The sequence below is a fragment of the Ovis aries genome, chromosome 3 (assembly GCF_016772045.2).
Source record: "Ovis aries strain OAR_USU_Benz2616 breed Rambouillet chromosome 3, ARS-UI_Ramb_v3.0, whole genome shotgun sequence".
NCBI classification, from domain to species: Eukaryota; Metazoa; Chordata; class Mammalia; order Artiodactyla; family Bovidae; genus Ovis; species Ovis aries.
The window spans coordinates 99,065,926-99,084,216 of record NC_056056.1 but is presented as its reverse complement, the minus strand read 5'-3'; the positions used below and the strand labels follow the sequence as shown (position 1 = coordinate 99,084,216).

The following is an 18,291-nucleotide window of genomic DNA, read 5'->3' as shown; positions in this document are numbered from 1 at the left end:
AATTATTATATCTATATATTGTTTATAGATAAAATATTATTATTTATATATTAATTTTTAACTAATTTAATTTATATTTTGACTGCACCACACAGCATGTGAGATCTTAGTTCCCTGATTAGGGATGGGAACCCATGGCCTCTGCATTGGAAGCTCCAAGTCTTAACCACAGGAGCACCCAGCTGATTACTTTATATATTATGCTAAGACTGGCTGTTGGGAGCTGAGAGCTGTTATGTCAGTTAGCAGACAGTTAGAAGTGAGTCCCGAAGTTTGGCACTTCTTAAAAGTATGCGTTCGCTGTATATGCCTCAAACATCTGGAATGAAATTCCCTTGGGCTCTTGCTAAGCTTTGTAGTGGGGGTGTACCATTTTACCTGGGTGGGGGGAGAAAGTTTGTTTATATAGAAAGAGAAAAGCATGGTTATCACCCGTTCAGAATGTTTTGCATTGGTTACCTCACACAAATCACGTTTATGTTAAAACTGGCATTTCACAAGCGCGTATGAGAACTGTAGTATTTAATTAGTTCCTTGTGCATACTTGACTTGACTCTTTCAAGAGTGATAGAGGGTTTCTTTGTCCAGTTGAAGTAGCTGTGATATTATCGCTTGAGGCCTGAAGACTGAATATTGATTTCTTTCCTCAACCTGAACAAGTCAGGCTCATGAGTGGTATTCTGGGGTTTTCTGTTTTTGTTTGCCCCACTTTTAGAGCAAAATGTGTAGCTTGCTGGTACTTTATTTTTTAAATTATTTTTTCAAGTCATCTTTAAAGCGATTTTTTTTTATTTTTTAATTTTTGTGGCCATAACTGGCAACGTGAATCCCAATCTCTGAATATCCAGAATAAATATGGATAAATGGGCTTCCCAGGTGTCTCAGTGGTAAAGAATCTGCCTGAAAATGCATGAGACTCAGGAGACCTGGGTTCAATCCCTGGGTTGGGAAGATCTCCTGGAGGAGGGCATGGCAACCCACTGCAGTATTCTTGCCTGGAGAATGCCATAGACAGAGAAGTGTGGTAGGCTACAGTCCATAGGGTCACACAGAGCTGGACATGACTAAGCGAGTGAACGATAATCAAAATACAAATATTTTTTCTAACAAGATCTTTGCAGTCCACTTTTATACGGTTCATTAGTAATGATTAACAATCTTTAATGTTCATAATTATCTTTTCCCCTTGAGGAACAACACAAAACTATTTGAGAGTATCCACTTTCAAAATAAGAATCAGCACACTTAAAATGGATTGAATCAAGAACACAGTAGAAATTTTGTTAGTTTTGTTTTCACAGTTGTCTGTAAAATGGTGAGTTTAGATACTTGAGAAAAACAGATCTAAAGTAAAAATAATGCTTTAAAGTAAGTTGGGCTTCCCTGATAGCTCACCTGGTAAAGAATCCACCTGCAATGTGGAAGACCTGGGTTTGATCCCTGGGTTCAAGGGAACGGCTACCCACTCCAGTATTGTGGCCTGGAGAATTCCATGGACTGTGTAGTCCATGGGATTGTAAAGAGTTGGACATGACTGAGCGACTTAAACTTTCACTTTTAAGTAAGTTAGTATTTTTATATCAAATTAGAAATAAATTCTACTGTGATGACCTGAAAACAATTGGCTCACCATCAGTGTAGAATAAATTTCAGATTATGTATATACTGGATATGATATGGTTTACAAGCCAAGGGCTTGTTGTTTTTACTATCAAGATGTATTTTAGAATGTTGTTTAGTCATTAAATCGTGTCTGACTGTTTTGGGACCCCATGGGCTGTAGCCTGCCAGGCTCCTCTGTCCATGGAATTCTCCAGACAAGAATACTGGAGTGGGTTGCCATTTCCTCCTCCAGGGGATCTTCCTGAGCCAGGGATTGAAACTGGGTCTCCCTCAGCTCCTGCACTGCAGGCAGATTCTTTACCACTGCACCACCTGGGAAGGCCAGGCTGGCTTTTACTGTGGATTCCAAATGAAAAGCTCTTCCCTTCCAGATGCCTAAAATTTCCCCAAGTGGGTTGCTTCTCACCCCGACAGATTGCTCCATACCTACACGTGTCCTCAGAAAAAGACGCCTTCTCAGTGTTCTGAATGTTCCATAAATGTTCCCTGCCAGGTAACACAGGAAGGGCACAACGTGTTGGACACCTGGGAGGAGCCTCTCAAAGCTGGCAGAGCTCCACCAGACCAGACACCTGGGCGGCACCGCAGCTCCTCCCAGGTCTCCCTGAAGCCTCTGGGAGAGGCTCCTCTCCCTCCCTCGGTCTCCCTCCAGCCTCATGCCCCCCTCTGCCCCGGCTGCTCAGCCCAGACTACTCCTTCCAGCCTCCAGCTGGTCTCCTCCCTGCAGCCAGAAGGGGCTTCCTGGAATGTGAAGGCCCCTGGAACACCATCCAGCATGAATGCTTAGGGCTCCCAGTTATGTTAGCACACAACGTTACCCTGAGCCTGGCGGGTAAGCCCTTGGTGATTTAACGCCATGCTGCTCAGCTCTGGGTGTACGCTGAGCACCTGGGGCTGCCCTGAGGTGCAGGGCAGGCTCTGGGCATCAGGGGACTCGAACATGGAGCCAGGGCAAAGGAGCCCCTCACTCTAGCCCCTGCTTCCATGCTCCAGGTATAACCCTCCACACCTCAGGATCCAGGAGGGCACAGGTCCCCGGGTGTGGAGCCGGGTACATGTCTCTGCTAGCCAGGCACACTCCGCTCCCTCCCTGCTCATCTCTCTGAACATGTGAACAGGTGGACATGTACATAGGCGCGCCTTTCTCTTTGGAAAAGGCCAAGTCTTTCGGATGCCCAAACCCCAGGCTGTTTCAGAGAATGTACCAGCTCTGCTAACACAGTGCTGGACGGGGGCCATTTCCTTTACAAACTTCTTGGGCACATTCAATGTCTCTGAAGTGAGATTTCATCATAACAGTTAATTTAAGTTGAACCAGATGTAAACCTCAGATATTTTTGACATAAAAAAACTGCAATTTCATGTGGCTTGACGTAATGCATTACGAAAGATGACAGAAGATACTCAAAATTAAAAAAACAAACAAAACACAAACTTTGAGCAGATTTAATTTCCCTGAGGCCATATTATAAACAGTGTCCATCAGACTAGTGGTGGTTTTCACACTTCACTGTGCAAACAAAGCAGCTGGGCGTCTTGTGCACATGACTTCCGCAGCTGTGGGGTGGGCCAGTGTCTGCATGTCCGAGGAGCTCCAGGGACGGGACGTGGCTGGTCCCCGGGCCACACTTCGAGTAGCAACATGTTAGACTATCTAATATAAATATCTGAAAAATTCACACGAACCAAACACTAAAATTTGTAGTAGTAGAGAATACCAAGTGTGTTTCTGCTCTCCACACTGAGATCAATTTTTAGGGTTCTCGGTATTTCTGTCCCTAGTTCGTTATAAAACCTCATTAAGTGTACAGGCTTTAACTTCAAAACTAAAGTGCTACAGTTTTAAAAAAATAAACACATAGCTAGATCTAAGAGCTTCTCAGAAACCTATTTCTGAGAGTGAAGAAAAGACAATCTTTGGAGAAATTCTTTTGAAATTCTCCTTCATTGCATAAACCCTTGATTATACAGTGTTCTTTTGAGTCTAATCTCTGTGACAACTTGGTACACTCACTCAGAGCGAGGCCATTTTATATCATATTTTGGTTTCCTCAAAAGCGCTTGTACAAAAGTCACACTTAATTAGAAGCTAACATTTTTCTTGTAGCTAAACAGGAACAAGGACAATCTTCAAACCTGCAGTTAATTCTTCACCATAAATATTTGAGTTTACCCAACACACGTCTGCAGCAGCAGAACAATTGTTTTCCACTCTGCAAGTATTAAAGTCATAACAGATTCGTGTATTAAAGCATCATTTATAATTACACACATCAGGTGGAAGACTGGAATCCAACCCTAGCAGACTGATTAAAAGGACCGAAAGGAATGTGAGCTCTGGGGATCTGTGTGGACAGGGGGCCCCTAAACCGTTTGTACCAGTAACTGATGTCACCTTGGAAAGTCAGTAAGTGCCTGCAGCCTCCTGGGCCATCTGTGCTCACCCTGCTTCAGAGGTCCCTGGAGGCACCCAGAACGTTTCCCTGTAGGTCAACACAGCGCTTCTGTTCTCAGGTGTGATGTCAACATCAAAGTGAGGAAATGATTTTCAACAAAGATGCTGTAGCACCTATGACAGGGCCTGATGCCAGTCTCTCTCTTATCCTGAAGATGACGTTCATCTGAAAAGCATTTGATTTGGTTTCTCCACCAGGTTCTTTCCCCTCTTCCAGGAGCAGACAGGTCATCACGCCTGGTCTCTGGGAGATGTGGCTGCAGGCAGGCTTGGGCCTCTGCAGGGTGGGGGCCTCAGGGACCCTGGGCACAGGGGAAGGGGCCCTAGGACTGAGTTCCCCTGGTATACAGTGTGATGCCAAGAGCCGGGGGAAGCAGAACCCACTGTGTGTGATTGCATGATTTTAACAGACAACCCAAATGCATTAGCTATTAATAACAACCGAGTCTCTGACTTGACTTTAATCCAAACCAGCAGGTCTTGGAATGAGCCTTTCTCTACCTCCAGGAGAAACTGGGAACAGGACTCACTGAACACCCCAGATTCCAGGGCTTCGCCTGGGTCCACGGGCTCAGATGGGCATCTCTGGTTTTGAGCCAGCTCCCCGGGTGGAATGCTGTGAGGCCCTGAAGAAGGGACAGACTGGTTTCAGCACAGCAACTTCTTTGATCTCTGGCATTTTGGTGGCAGAAAAGCCTCCTTGGAGCTCATCAAATTTCACCTGATATTGCATCCAGCTGACCAGCATTTCATTCATGTTTCCTTATTTCTGTTCAGCAGGGACATTCCTGCAGTCTCTCCCCTCCTGGCACGTGTCCTGCTCTGTGAGCCCACCACCATTTCCCCTTGAAAACCGCAGGCTCACTGGCCAGATGAAGAGCAGACTCTTGGGGGAATGCTGACTACCTTCCCCTCCTGCCAAATTCCCGTCTTCATGTGTCTATGTACTGCTTTGATTCTACCCGTCCCACAAGCCTGATGGGATAGCCACCACCAGAGCTTCTTTTTGGAGAGAAGTCACTTCTCTTTACCATCGGTCCTTTCCATAGCATCCATCCTGGGGCCTCTGTCCACATCCACACACCTCGGGTTTTGTCTCTTCCTGCTGCTAAATCCACCTACTCGCTTTTTAATTCCTCACCCCCTTGGCCACCAGAGTGAGGTCTGTTTCGTGACATGATGACAACAGCCACAAAGCCTAAGGCCGCCCCCAGGCCGGGAGGGCCGCAGGGGCTTACCTCCTGGGCCACCCCCGAGAGGATGGGGGCAAGGACCCGGCCCACGGCTGTCACCGACTGCCCCATGCCCAGAAGGCTGCCGCCAGCCCGCACCCCGCCCACGGTCAGCTGGAGATCAGTGATGCAGGTCCTGCCAATGGCGGTGGAGAAGGACAGGAGCACAGAGCAGACGACCGCGACGTCCAGGCTGCGTGCCGAGGCGAAGAGCAGCAGCAGTGTAGACGTGAGCACGCTGGAGTGCAGCAGGAGCAGGTAAGATTGGTGGCCATACAGCCGCAGGAGGGGCCCCAGGGCGAAGCCGGCCAGGACGCCCAGGGCGCTGCTGCAGCTGGTGAGATAGCCAGCCGCCCTGGGCCCCATGCCGAAGCGCTCCTCCAGGGCCAGGACAAAGTTACTGTAGTAGAGCATGACGGCCACAGCCATCAGCAGGCGCACCACGAACACGACCCACAGGGCAGAGAGCACCAGGCTCCTCAGGCCCCACAGGGTGGCCAGCACCTCCGCCCAGGGCAGTCGGGCCGGCCCCTTGCTCACTGGGGTCCCCTGGGGGCTGGCTGGGGTCGCCTGGGCACTGGCCGCCCTCTGCACGGCAGAGTCTGTCTTTCCCCAAAGCGCCTGGTTCCTACCCCGTGGCAAGTCATCCTGTGGACCGCTGAGTTTTACTTCACTCCATGGAAACAGCCAAACGAGACCTGTCAACACGGCACGAGATCTGTTAGAGCCGCAGAGAATCCATGCAGGGCCTCCTCGGGGGGAGCGACTACTCTGTTTTCCTGTATTAGTCCACCTACTAGGTGGATTTTTGAAACCTGTTTTTAACCATTCCCACAGCTACTTAGACTCCGTTTTGATATCAGAATTCTGCTATTCACCTTAAGAAAGAAAATCAACTCTGAATATTCATTGGAAGGACTGATGCTAAAGCTGAAGTTCCAACACTTTGGCCACCTGACGCGAAGAACTGACTCACTGGAAAAGATTCTGATACAGACAGAAGGCAGGAGGAGAAGGGGACACAGGATGAGATGGTTGGAAGGCATCACCGACTCGACGGATATGAGTTTGAATAAGCTCTGGGAGTTGGTGATGGACAGGGAAGCGTGGAGTGCTGCGGTCCATGGGGTCACAAAGAGTTGGACACGACTGAGCGAATGACCCTTTCTTTCACACTGAAACCTGCCCTTCTTGGACATCTTTCTGAATTCATCCCCGTGGTTTTCAGCCCTTCATCACTTAAGCGCCACATGGACCGGTGCTGCTCAGGCCCGCCTGGGGCTGTTCTCACCAACAACACTGATCCCTGTGGTTCCTCGAAACACAGTGTAGGTGGGCTGGGAGCTGAGGGACAACTGATTCATGCAGAAAACTAACCACAGAGAACGTGGGCCTGTGAGAGCTTTTCATCTGTCCTGATCCTTGACAAAGGGCCTTGGACGTTTCACAGAATCTTGATACAAGTGCAAAAGGACTGTTGTTGATGAACCAAGAGGAAGAGTATAATTTAAAATGATGATAAAACAATCACAATCACAGCAACTAATGTTGCCCGAATGCCCCTATCCTTGTGGACTTTATTTTCTAACTGTGTACGTACTGGGGGAACAGAACATAAGAAAATAAATTGCTGATTTTAAAAGTGCTACCAAAAAATTGAGTTATTTTAGACAACGATCAGGGATGGCCAGTCTAAGGAAGCAAACATCTGAATATTGAATGATCAGCCAAGAAACAGTCAGTATAGATATGTGAAAAGAATACTGTAGGTGGAGGAAAGATGGGATTAGGGTCCTCCTGTGAGAAGAAGCCGACATTTGTGGGGGAGGCAGAGGGTGGCCGGCCTACACCAAGTGGGCGTGAGACAGACAGACAGACCCACAGGCACACACATGACGGGAGCCACTGAGCGGCCCCCAGCAGGGCCGATGTGACCTGACTGTCCTCTGTGAGTAATGAGTCTGTCTATCCTAAGAAAGGGCTACTAGGTAAAGAATCTGCCTGCAATGCAGGAGACACAGGAGATGCGGGTTCGATTCCTGGGTCAGGAAGATCCCCTGGAGAAAGAAATGGCAACCCACTCAATATTCTTGCCTGTCAATTTCATGGACAGAGGAGCCTGGTCCATGGAGTTGCAAAGAGTTGGATAACACTGAGCACGAACACAATACATTCTAAGGAAAACACTGTAATGAGAGAAAGTGGATAAGACTGGTGGGGATAATCACATCAAGCAGACCACCTCCTCATGACTCATGCCAACTTACCAGCGTTGAGAATGAAGACAGAAGAGCAGACGAAGGCCGTGAGATAAAACCCACCATCCAGCTCAGCCAGATACCCGCCGACCACTGGGCCCAAGATGAAGCCCATGCTGGACGCCGTGTTGAACTGTCCCAGCACCACCGGCCGTTCCTCCTCTGTGACCAGGTCAGCTAGCAGGGCCCTTGAGATGGAGAGTGTGTGCTTAAAGATACCTGCGAGGTGATAAGAAACACGTCTGTGCATTTTCCAACCAAAAGCATCTCTCTTGGGATCCTGAGCTTCATCTCCGTCCCTGATGGAGTTCTGATCTCAATTTTCTGTGACCCTCTAAGGCAGCGGTCTCCACCCTCCAGGATCTAATGCCTAATGGTCTGAGGTAGAGCTGATGTAATAACAATAAAGTGCATTAGAAATGTGATGTGTTTAAATCACCCCGAAACATCTTGTCCCCCTAACAGAAAAGCTATCTTCCATGAAACCTGTCCCTGATGTCAGAAAGGTTGGGGACCTCTGTTCTAAGGCCTGCAGGTCCCATCCCACTGTGGCTGGACTCCTGGCCCGGCCCCAGACCCGAGTGGGCCACCTGCATCTAAACCAAGCCCCCGGAGCCCTCAGCTTATCCACCCCCCATCAGGACATTCCAGGGTCTCCAGCCACGTCTGCGGTCCAAGTGCAGTTCACGGTGGTTTCTATGCAAAGACTGACCACTCTTTATTTGCTCCGTAAATAAACAATTCCCACATGCCTTCTGCAAGCCCAGCACTCACTGTGACCCTGAGGATAACGCAAAGAACAGAGAGCAAGAAACCGAAATAAAACACACACTCATCCTTGTTCTCACAGAGCCTACATATCATTTTACACACACACAAGACACGGGAGGGCAATAGGTGCTATCAAGACAAACAGAGCAGGGGTGTGAAAGACTGAGCGTGACTAAAAGTATAAAAACACCACGACACGGTCATCTAACCAATGCCAACTTTCTACCACAAGCAGCTTGGGAGTTTGTTGCCAAACGGAAAGCTGCGACCTGCCTTAAAGAGAGATGACAACGTACGTAACAACTTTATATCCCTCAAGCTTGTGCTGATATAACGGACGCGTGTGTGTCACCATCTGCTGAACACCCACACACACTCACACGTGGATGGGTGCTAAAGCCACAGGCCGTCTAGTGTCCTGACCAACATATGGAGGGCCTGACGGCTGCTACTGTTCTCAATTTGAGGTCGGGAAGCCCAATTTCAAAACTATAAGCTCGCCAAGGGAGAGAACAGCAAATGCGCTGCTGGCTGAAGACATGCAGGGAGTTCCTACTGACCGGATGCAGAGAGAGGTGGACTGCAGCGCAGGTCCTACGACTGAGGCGTGGGTGTTCATGTTGAGGGGTGAGGAGGGCTCCAGGCTCTGTGAGGGCAAGGTCTGTAATCTGGAGCAGTCAAAAGAGCCTGGCGGCGCCGAGGGCTTGATCGACAGCAGCTGCCGGTGTTGACAGCCCTGACTGCAATCATCACGACAGGCTCTGCACATAAAGTCTAACCAGGGACTTCCCTCACGGTCCAGTGGTTAAGAATCCGCCTTGCAGTGCCAACGAGATGGGTTCGATCACTGGTCTGGGAAGACCCCACATGCTGCAGGGCAGTGAAGCCCTACAGCCACAACTACTGAAGCCCACGCGCTCTAAGAGTCCATGCTCTGCCACAAGGGAAGAGAAACCTGCACACCCCAGCCAGAGAAGAGCCCCCGCTCTGCGATGAGAGCGAGCCCGTGCAGACAAAAAAGACGCTGTGTAGCTAAAAGTGAATAAATATTAAAAAATAAAGTCTGATCAAAGAGGCACTGCTAGGCAGGGACAGGCTCTCTCGATGCAGACGCAGAAACTGATTGTTCTGGATGGACACCCACGGGGCGAGAACTCACCCGCAGGGACTCTAGCCAGGGTGAACAGGAACACGTTGGTAGACGCTCCAAGCAGAAGGTAACCCAGGGCGCTGAACAGGATGCACACCAGTAGGGAAGAGCGTCTTCCGACGACGTCGCTCCAGCAGCCCTGAGAAAGCAGGGGACAGGGGAAAGCCTCTGACTCCTCCTAAAACAACCTGGCCGGCCCGGAAACACCCCAACACGTGACCCGGTGGAAATCACGGGGGAATCGGGTTTAAGATCCATAGATCAATTCTGTTACGCCCCTTGCCACGTAAGTTATGTTCTCCGGCCTTTCCCATGTGGAATGGGAAAATACAACACAGTTTTTTTTTTTTCAACAGCCTAAGATACCAAAGGAAGCATCTATGATGACCTAATAGCAAAGAATGGCTGTGGAGATGGTGAAGGATAATTTCTAAAGCCTCGTTTTGTCTTCATCCTCAATACTTTATATGCAACTTAACTTCTTAGCAACTATATTCATGGTTTAGAAATTTAGAAAACACTGAAAAACAAAATGAATATAAAACCTCGTAATCCTGAATCTACAGTTTTTTTTAATAGTCCCTTGAGACCTGATCATTTCTTCCCTTTATACTTTTCAGAAAACATTTATACATATACTTTTGGCTGTGCCAGGTCTTCATCGCTGCATGGGCTTTCCTCTAGGTGCAGAGAGCAGGGGCTACTCTCCCGCTGTGGTGTACGGGTTTCATACTGTGGTATCATCTCTTGCTGCGGAGCATGGGCTCGAGGGTATGGGCTTCAGCAGCTGCAGTACAAGGCTCACGATCTGTGGCTCACAGCTTCCAGAGCACACGCTCCACAGTTGGGGTGCACGGGCTTAGCTGCTCTGCGGCACGTGGGATCTTCCCAGACCAGGGCTTGAACCTGTGTCTCCTGCACTGGCTGGTGGATTCTTCACCACTGAGCCACCAGGGAAGCCCCCTATGTTTTTAACAAAATGACCATCCTATACATTCCGTTTTGGAACACGCTTTTCCACTTAACAGTATATCTTGAACATCATTTCATGTTGTGAAACAGTTGCTTCTATCTTTCCTCACTTTTCAACGGGTTTTTAGAAATTCTCCCCTCTTTCAATGTGGGAGAGGTCACTGGCCTCCCGTGTTCATAGGGCATGATGTAATCTGGCAGTTAACACCCTGGGCCAGGCTGTCTGGGTTCGGCTCCGAACTCTTGTCATTTCACATATGGCCCAAGCATCAGTCAATGTAATTACACACACAGGCGTTATCTCTGAGGTCAGTTTCTCTACCATAAAGTCGGAGTAATCATATCTGCCTCAGCCACTCCTCTTCCCCATCGACACTTGCTACATTCGTTGAGTTAAAATGAATCATTAAAAACCCACAACTCCCAGCCTGGTGGTTGAGACTGGTTATTACGAAGATTAAATCTAATAATGTGCTGAGAGTAGAGCCTGACATATCACAGATAATAAATTTTGGTCATTTTTATTAAAATACACATATGGAAAAAATATTAAACCTCACGTGATTTAGCAAACCTTTTCTTCGAAAATATTTATAAAATTAAAATGTTTTTATAAAACTTTTAATTACAATATGTACTTACAAAAGCAGTGGTTAAAGAGGACCCTTTAAGTAGGTCTTCCTTTAACTGAAGGCTGTCTAAGGAAGGGTCTCGTTAAATTACAGCTGAGAGCTATGAAATGTGCTTTGTAAGTACTACTATCATACAGCAAAGGACCAATATGAAAAACAGGGTTGGGCCGTGCCTGGCAATAAAAACTCATAAAGCGCTGCTGTGTTCCAGGTTCTCTGATAAAGGCTGCTAATGAACATACGTAAACAAATCAAGCCCGGTCTAGATTCTCAGGGAGGTCAGAGTCCAGTAGAAGAAAGGCACTTGGGTATTTAAAACACACTGCGATTTAACTGGTCCAGTATATACACGTGTGTGAACACTCAGTTGTGTACGATTCTTTGCAACCCCATGGACTGTAGCCCGCCAGGCTCCTCTGTCCATGGGATTCTCCAGGCAAGAATACTGGAGTGGGTTGCCATGTCCTCCTCCAAAGGATCTTCCCAACCCAGGAATCAAAACTGTGTCTCCTACATCGGCAGGCGGATTCTTTACCACTGAACCACCTGGGAAGCCAATATACACACACATATAAAGTATTTTGGTATGGAGTTCCCAAAGACAACAGAAAAGATATTTACTAAGATGTATCCCAGACGGTTCTCTCATGAGAAAGAATATGAAATATGACGTGCTGCCCTACAAGTAAATACATTGGTTTCCTATACAGTTTGATATTTGCTATCTGTTTACTAGATCATTAAGGCAGTGGCAGATGGCATGGAGAGAAAAAAGCACTTAAGAGTTTAGATACTGAGATTAGGTAACCTTGTCAAATTACTTTAACTTTTTAAGTTTTAATTTCCTCCTCAATAAAAGGCAGACTACTAACTACTTTCCCGGGTCATTTTAATGATTAAATGAGAATATGACTATTACTGCTATGCCAATTTAAAGCATGAAACACAGTAACAAAGATAAATCAGGGAGTAGCTGTTTAGTTATCTGAGAATCTGTAATGGAATCTCACCAGATTGCCCTTTGATGTTAAAATATATTTCACACATGAGCCACTCTTGGGAAGCACAGTGCTGTACACCTGGTGCTCACTCGAGGTGAGACCAGTTATTTAGACCAAGGTCACAGCTGATCAGTCCCTGCCTTTTCTGTTTGAACAGCATGAACCTCCGGAGGCCGAGACCCCAGGATCAGTGTTACACAGAGGGCAGACAGAATCAGTGAAGGATTCTGAATCTCAAGCCATTGCACGGTCAGAAGCAGGAGTGGTGGGGACTGCCTTGGAGGTCCAGTGGTTAAGACTCCGGGCTTCCAACATAGGGGGCACCAGTTTGATCTCTGGTCGGGAAACTAGGATCCCACACGCCCAAACAGCATGGCCAATAATAAAAGAAGAAGTGGGTGGGGTTGGCGAGATCAGCTCTGGATCTTTCTACTTTCTGTGGTCAATGTCCAACCCATCACTGCCAGTGGCTCCTTTGTCCATACACTTAAGTTTTATAACTGATAAGCCATGTCATTCAAAAGGCACAGCTTCACCTAGAATCCTAGGATCTGAATGGATTTGATGACTGTCAGTTACTTAAAACACATAAAACTGGTCATAATGTCTGTTTGTATCCTCTTCTCCTAGTAAAAAGGAATCCTGGGAAGAACACGTTATGATTTAAAAAGCAGGCACTCACTCTGACTCAACCAGGTCCTTTTAGATCCAGCCATCCAACCCCTTTAGGCCTATGTCTTCTCAGAGACTGACTAAGGGAGAGAGATGACCAACGCATCTTTCTTGGTCTAAGGACACTTAGGTCCTCGCCATCCACACACTTGCTTTTGGGAAAACCTCAAGCCGTGGCTTTTCTATAGCACGGTGGATGGCCCTCAGAGGCATGGGGGCTTTGGGGATGTGCTGCCGGACGGAAGAGAACTTACCACTAGCGTGCTGGAGAAGAGTTGCAAAATGCCATAGGAGGAGCCTGCAAAAAACAAGTGACACCTGCTAAGTAAGCTAAGTTTGTCAAGAAGGTGGATAAAGTTAATAGAAAGCATTAGGAGAAAATGACCATTTTAAAAAGGAAACGACCCCATACTCTTTTCAGATGGAAGAGTCAGGTCATACAGTGTTTAGCACAGGTCTTCAGAGTAAAAGTGAGGCAAAGCAGAAAACAGACTGAATGCTGACGTCACCCTTAGGGATCTTGAGACAGCGCTTCTTACCCTGCATGAGGCATGTGCACAGGAGTAGAAATCTGAATCCCACAAAGTCTCGACCAAGTCTTAAAATGTTAACATTGCCTCCTATGTCTCTAACATTTCAGTTGTATAAAATGCTTGCTTTGTAAAGAACTTGGAAAGTTTTATGGAGCGCTTTCAGCTCCATCCTATCACAGAATATATTCCTTCCGCTCTTCAAAGACCCCTTCCCTCTGCTGGGCGGGCCAGTATAACTCAACATAAACTTTTCCAGGGAAATACAAGCCATAGCATGGCTCAGGAGTTTCCAGATATTATGTACAAAACTCCTCCAACACATCTGCTCTTCTCGTTTGTGAATGATCAAAGGCTGTGAGTTTTTATCAATTTCTCATTAATTAGCAGAATCCTACCCTCACTGTTCCCTGGGTAAATCGACAACTTCTGAATGGAGATACTATGCTGCACAGAGAGAGAAGCCCTCTAAGGTCTTCTGGTGGTGGTGAAGGAAGCCTGTAAGCAATCTGTTCTTCGTGGTGTGATTTCTGTAGATCATGTCTCTCTGGTCTCCCATTAGGTTACAGGTCCCTGCCAGCAGGCGTCAATACCTAACTCTTATTAACAGGCATGACCAGAGCCCCTGGAGAGACTTAGTAAGTTATCTGTGACGGCATTGGTGGGGCAGGGCATGGGGGTGAACTGTACCAGGAAACCTCTCTGAATATACGTAGTCCAGGAAAAGATGAATCACATTTGCTCCAGGACAGACTTTGAAATATTCTGAAAATTCATCTTATACTCTTTTCATTTTACCTTTGGATATTACTTAGCTAAAAGACTGATTTGTTTCCAGGGAACTCAGTTTAGGGGGCTTAAAATTCAGTACTCTGAAAAGCTGCAGGATTAACCTACTCACCTACTATCCCAGCAACCGTTGGACTTGCTCCAAGAGACTTGACATGAACGCTCAGTAAAGGGACGACCATGCTCACACCAAACAAATCCTAAACAACAAATTGCTGCTTAATGCAAATTGGAAACAGAGGCCTGGGTATTTTTAAAGTGGAATCCTGATTCTAAACTGATTTTTTTTAAGGACAATATCTAAATTTTTGAGCAAACAAGAACTCATAATTGCATTCTACAGTAAGATACACTCATCTGGTTAAGGTATGGAGAAATCCATATACAGTGTGTTACAGCCATTGCCATGACTCTCCAGTCTGGTGCCTAACTGAGGTTAGGGTGCTGAGCTTTACTGAGCCAGGAGAGAAGCAGGAAGACATTCTCCTCCCCCAACCTCAATGCAAGGTGCTCAACAGTCTGTAAAGTTTAATGCATGCTTCTTAGCACAGTTGTATCTGACTCTTTGTGGCCCCAAGGAGCATAACCCTACAACATCCTTTGTCCATGGAATTTTTCAGGCAAAAACGCTGGAATGGGCTACCATTTCCTTCTCCAAGGGATATTCCCCACCCAGGGATTAAACTCTAGCCTTTCAGGAATCCAAGGCGCATCTCTGGTGTCTCCTGCATAGGCAAGCAGATTGTTTACCACTAGCGCCACCTGGAAAGCTCTGAAAGTGAAAGTGAAGTCACTCAGTGTGTCTGACTCTTTGCGACCCCATGGACTGTAGCCTACCAGGCTCCTCTGTCCATGGGATTTTCCAGGCAATAGTACTGGAGTGGATTGCCATTTCCTTCTCCAGGGGATCTGCCCAACCCAGGGATTGAACCCAGGTCTCCCGCATTGTAGACAGATGCTTTACCGTCTGAGCCACCAGGGAAGTCCTCTGAAAATGTACCTAATTCTGCCCAAGTGTTAACTTCTCTTCTTTTTTTTTCCCCCTCTGTACGTTCATCATTAAATATCTCTTCAAAGTGCAAAGCCAAAGAAGTGTAGTGAAGCGCTGGAACTTCCGGGCAGTGATCAGCGTTTTAGTAAAATGTCACAGGTGTCTTCATTTCAGACCTTGTCCTACAACCGACACAATCTGACGGCGGACACAAGTGAGAGGCAGGCTAAGGAGATCCTGATCCGCTGGCGGCACAGCCTCCGAGAGAGCATTCGGAAGGACAGCAGCTTGAACCAGGAGCACCGGGTAAGCGGCTTCACGCCTCTGGAATGCGGGAGGCTCCATCAGCAGAGCCCGCAGCCATCCCTGGGGAGCTGGTGACAGGACAGGGCTGTGGGGGGCTGGCCCACGGGAATCCTGGGAGGGAGCCCATGGTAACACCTTTCCAGATGTTCCTGAAACACCTGTCCTGTTTCAGACGCTGTCCGGGCACTTGGAATTCGTTGGTGAACAAAACTATAAAGCTCCCTTCCCAGGTGGAATTCACATTCTAGGGGGGAGAAGGCCACCAAGAAAGGACCGAATGAGGAAATTGTTAGGTTAGAGGCGATACGTGCTGTGGACAAAATAAGCCAGAAAAGGCTGAGGAGGGAGGTTTGGGAAGGCGGGGAAGGCTCAGGCAGTGTGCAGCATTAAACTGAATGCAGGGGTCAGACTTCATTTGAGGAGTCACCGTTGTTTTTTCCAGGGAGAGGCTGCAGCCTGAAGGTGAGCCAGTCAGCCTGAGTGGAAACTTCCAGAAGGCCCTGTGTCTGTGTCGGGACAGTTTCAGATGCTGTGTGCTCAGCATTCTGCTTGGTCCAGGGCCCTGTCCTAGATAAGGAAGCGACTTTCAAAGGCTATTCTGGGCCTTCCCTGGTGGCACAGTGGCTAAGAACCCACCTGCCAATGCAGGGGACACAGGTTCGATCCCTGGCCTGGGAAGATTCCATGTGCCACGGAGCAAGAGAAGCCCAGGCACTGCCGCAGAGAGCAGTCCTTGCTCTCTGCAGCGAGAAAAATCCCACAAGCAGCAACGAAGACCCAGAATAGCCAAAAGTAAATAATTGTTTAAAAAGTATATTGTGATTGAATATAACAGGCACTGCATCTCATTGTTAATAATGATCTGTATTGCACTGTTAGAGATCAAAATGGTTATGTCTGAACAGTGTTACATTTTATGTGCGAAATGTGGCAGCATCAGTTAAAAGTTAAAGAAACTAGAGGGAAGGAAATCTAAAGAAGAGGGGATGTATGTATACATACGACTTTGTTGTACACTTTGTTGTACAGAAGAAACCAACAAGAACATTGTAAAGCAACTAAACTCCAGTAGAAATTAATAGAAAACAAAACAATTTAAAGACACTAGAGTCTGTGGCATTGGAAATGCCAGCCAAGTTAGCTATAGTGATATTTTTAATTCTGTAAATTTCAAGATTAAAGTGAATACAACTTAAATTCTGCCCAAGTGGTGTTATCAACAGCGACTTTCCTACATAGTCTAGTAAAAAGGGCCTGTGTGCTCCTACCACACCTGTAGCCACCGCACTGCTGGGCGACGCACCTGTCACAGCATCTACCACCCGGGGTCACCCTTGTGAGTGGCTCGATCACCGAGTCACACCTGAGCCTGGTGCTGGAGAGTCTTAAATCGCGGGGCTGGGGTGAGGGTGAGGGCGAACTGGACTCCGAGTGGGCGAGAGGGGCAAGCCTCATCTGTGGCCAGGTGCAGCATGAAGGGGGAGTGTGGGGCAAGAAGGGACCTGAGAGGTAGGGAGGCATCACCAGGCGGATCGCAGGTTTCCAGCCCTCTAAGAGCCTAGCGACCACCCAGGATGTGCAAGGAAAAGCACCTTGGTCGGGTTCCAGGTCGCGGACGCAGCCCGCTGGCCCCGCAGTTACTCACCAGGAAGCCTACCAGGTAAAGACAGAGCAGGAAGCGGCGGGCTCGAACAGCACCGGGGCCAGGAGCCCCCTCCTGGGTCCCTGTCCCGGGCTCTCGCCGCGGTCTCTGTGTTGCTGATACCAAACCCCGGTCCGGGGCCATGCTGCAGGTCTGGTCCCCCGGCTCCATGCGCATGCGCGCGGGGGGCTGTGCGCCGAGGGCACCGGCCCCGCCGGCCCCGCCCCCGGCGGAAGCAAGCGGCTGCGCCGGCGCAGAGCCGCGCGCCGCTCACCTTCTTTCTGGGGCGGTGTTTCCGACGCAGGCGCAGCGAGGCGGGCTCCGCGTGGCCCCGCGGCTTCGCGCCCCGCCCAGAGAGTGGGCGTGAGTGCAGGACGCGCCAGTTTTGTGATGGTGGTGATGATGCTCTGCGCACCCTGGGGATAAACAGCCCGCTTCCCTCCGCCATTGCCTGGCTGGAGGGAATTGCGATGATGAGCTTTTAGCTCAGAAGTGACGGGGTGTCCGAGGGGATCGCCGGCTTTGGCGGGAAGAAACTCAGACTGGGCGTGCCTAGTTGTCAGTGACTGACCTGGAGAAAGAACCCTTGGCCCCTCCCAGCTTCGTTTTTCCCACTTGAAACACAGGAGGACCCAGTGTGGACCAGCCTCCTGGAGGGGTGAGGAGTCTATATATTAATACAAACACCGACCCAGCGCTTTCTCTGGGACCTGCGAGGGCGGCTTACTTGTAGACCATTCGCTGCCGTCTGTCTTGGCAACTTGGAGCCTCCTGGTTTGGAGTTTTTTTTACCCCAGGAGGGCTGACCTTCCACGAGGGGTGGAGCAGAAATTCTGCTGTGTTGGGCAGTGAGACCATCACCTGGATGGTTGGGCCTCCTGAAGCCACCAAACCGTCAGGAAGCCCAGGGGGAGCTTCTCCCGGCTGAAGTGATGGAGCTGGAGTACTGAGGGCAAGTTGGATGATCGTTGTCCAGTGGAGTGAGGAAGGACTCTGCGTGGAACATTCCAAAAACAAGGAAACAAAAGAAGATAGAACTGTGGAAGAATCAATTCCTGGACTCCTGAAGAAAGACTTTCATCCTTGCGTGAGGTAAAGACCCCTGAACAGCTGATGCTTAGGCCCAGGGCAAGGGAAAGAATAGGCAGAAAAAAGCAAAAAAAAAAAAAAAAAAAAAAAAAAGGCAAACAGAAGCAAAAAAACCCACACACACAAAAACAAAAACCCCAAACAAAAAAATATCATTTACGAAATCAGTGTCTCTTGT

The 18,291-nt window shown here is 48.3% G+C and overlaps 1 protein-coding gene across 1 annotated transcript; it reads right to left on the bottom strand.

Annotated features, from left to right (window-relative positions):
• Positions 1-3,055: 3,055 nt before the first annotated feature.
• Positions 3,056-17,201, bottom strand: MFSD9 (major facilitator superfamily domain containing 9). Its single transcript, XM_004007326.5, has 6 exons — positions 17,028-17,201; positions 14,198-14,285; positions 13,021-13,064; positions 9,499-9,628; positions 7,578-7,787; positions 3,056-6,008 (listed from the first exon to the last, which is right to left on the bottom strand). Exons 1-6 carry the CDS (start codon positions 17,199-17,201, stop codon positions 5,197-5,199), a joined length of 1,458 nt encoding a protein of 485 aa, XP_004007375.3. The 3' UTR covers positions 3,056-5,196.
• Positions 17,202-18,291: the final 1,090 nt, after the last annotated feature.

Coding starts and splice junctions, on each gene's coding strand:
- MFSD9 (XM_004007326.5), bottom strand. CDS start 17,201: ATGCGCATGGAGCCGGGGGACCAGACCTGCAGCATGGCCCCGGACCGG. Junction 14,286..17,027: donor TTTACCTGGTAGGCTTCCTG/GTGAGTAACTGC, acceptor TTTGTTGTTTAG/GATTTGTTTGGTGTGAGCAT. Junction 6,009..7,577: donor TGTCTTCATTCTCAACGCTG/GTAAGTTGGCAT, acceptor CCGTGTTGACAG/GTCTCGTTTGGCTGTTTCCA.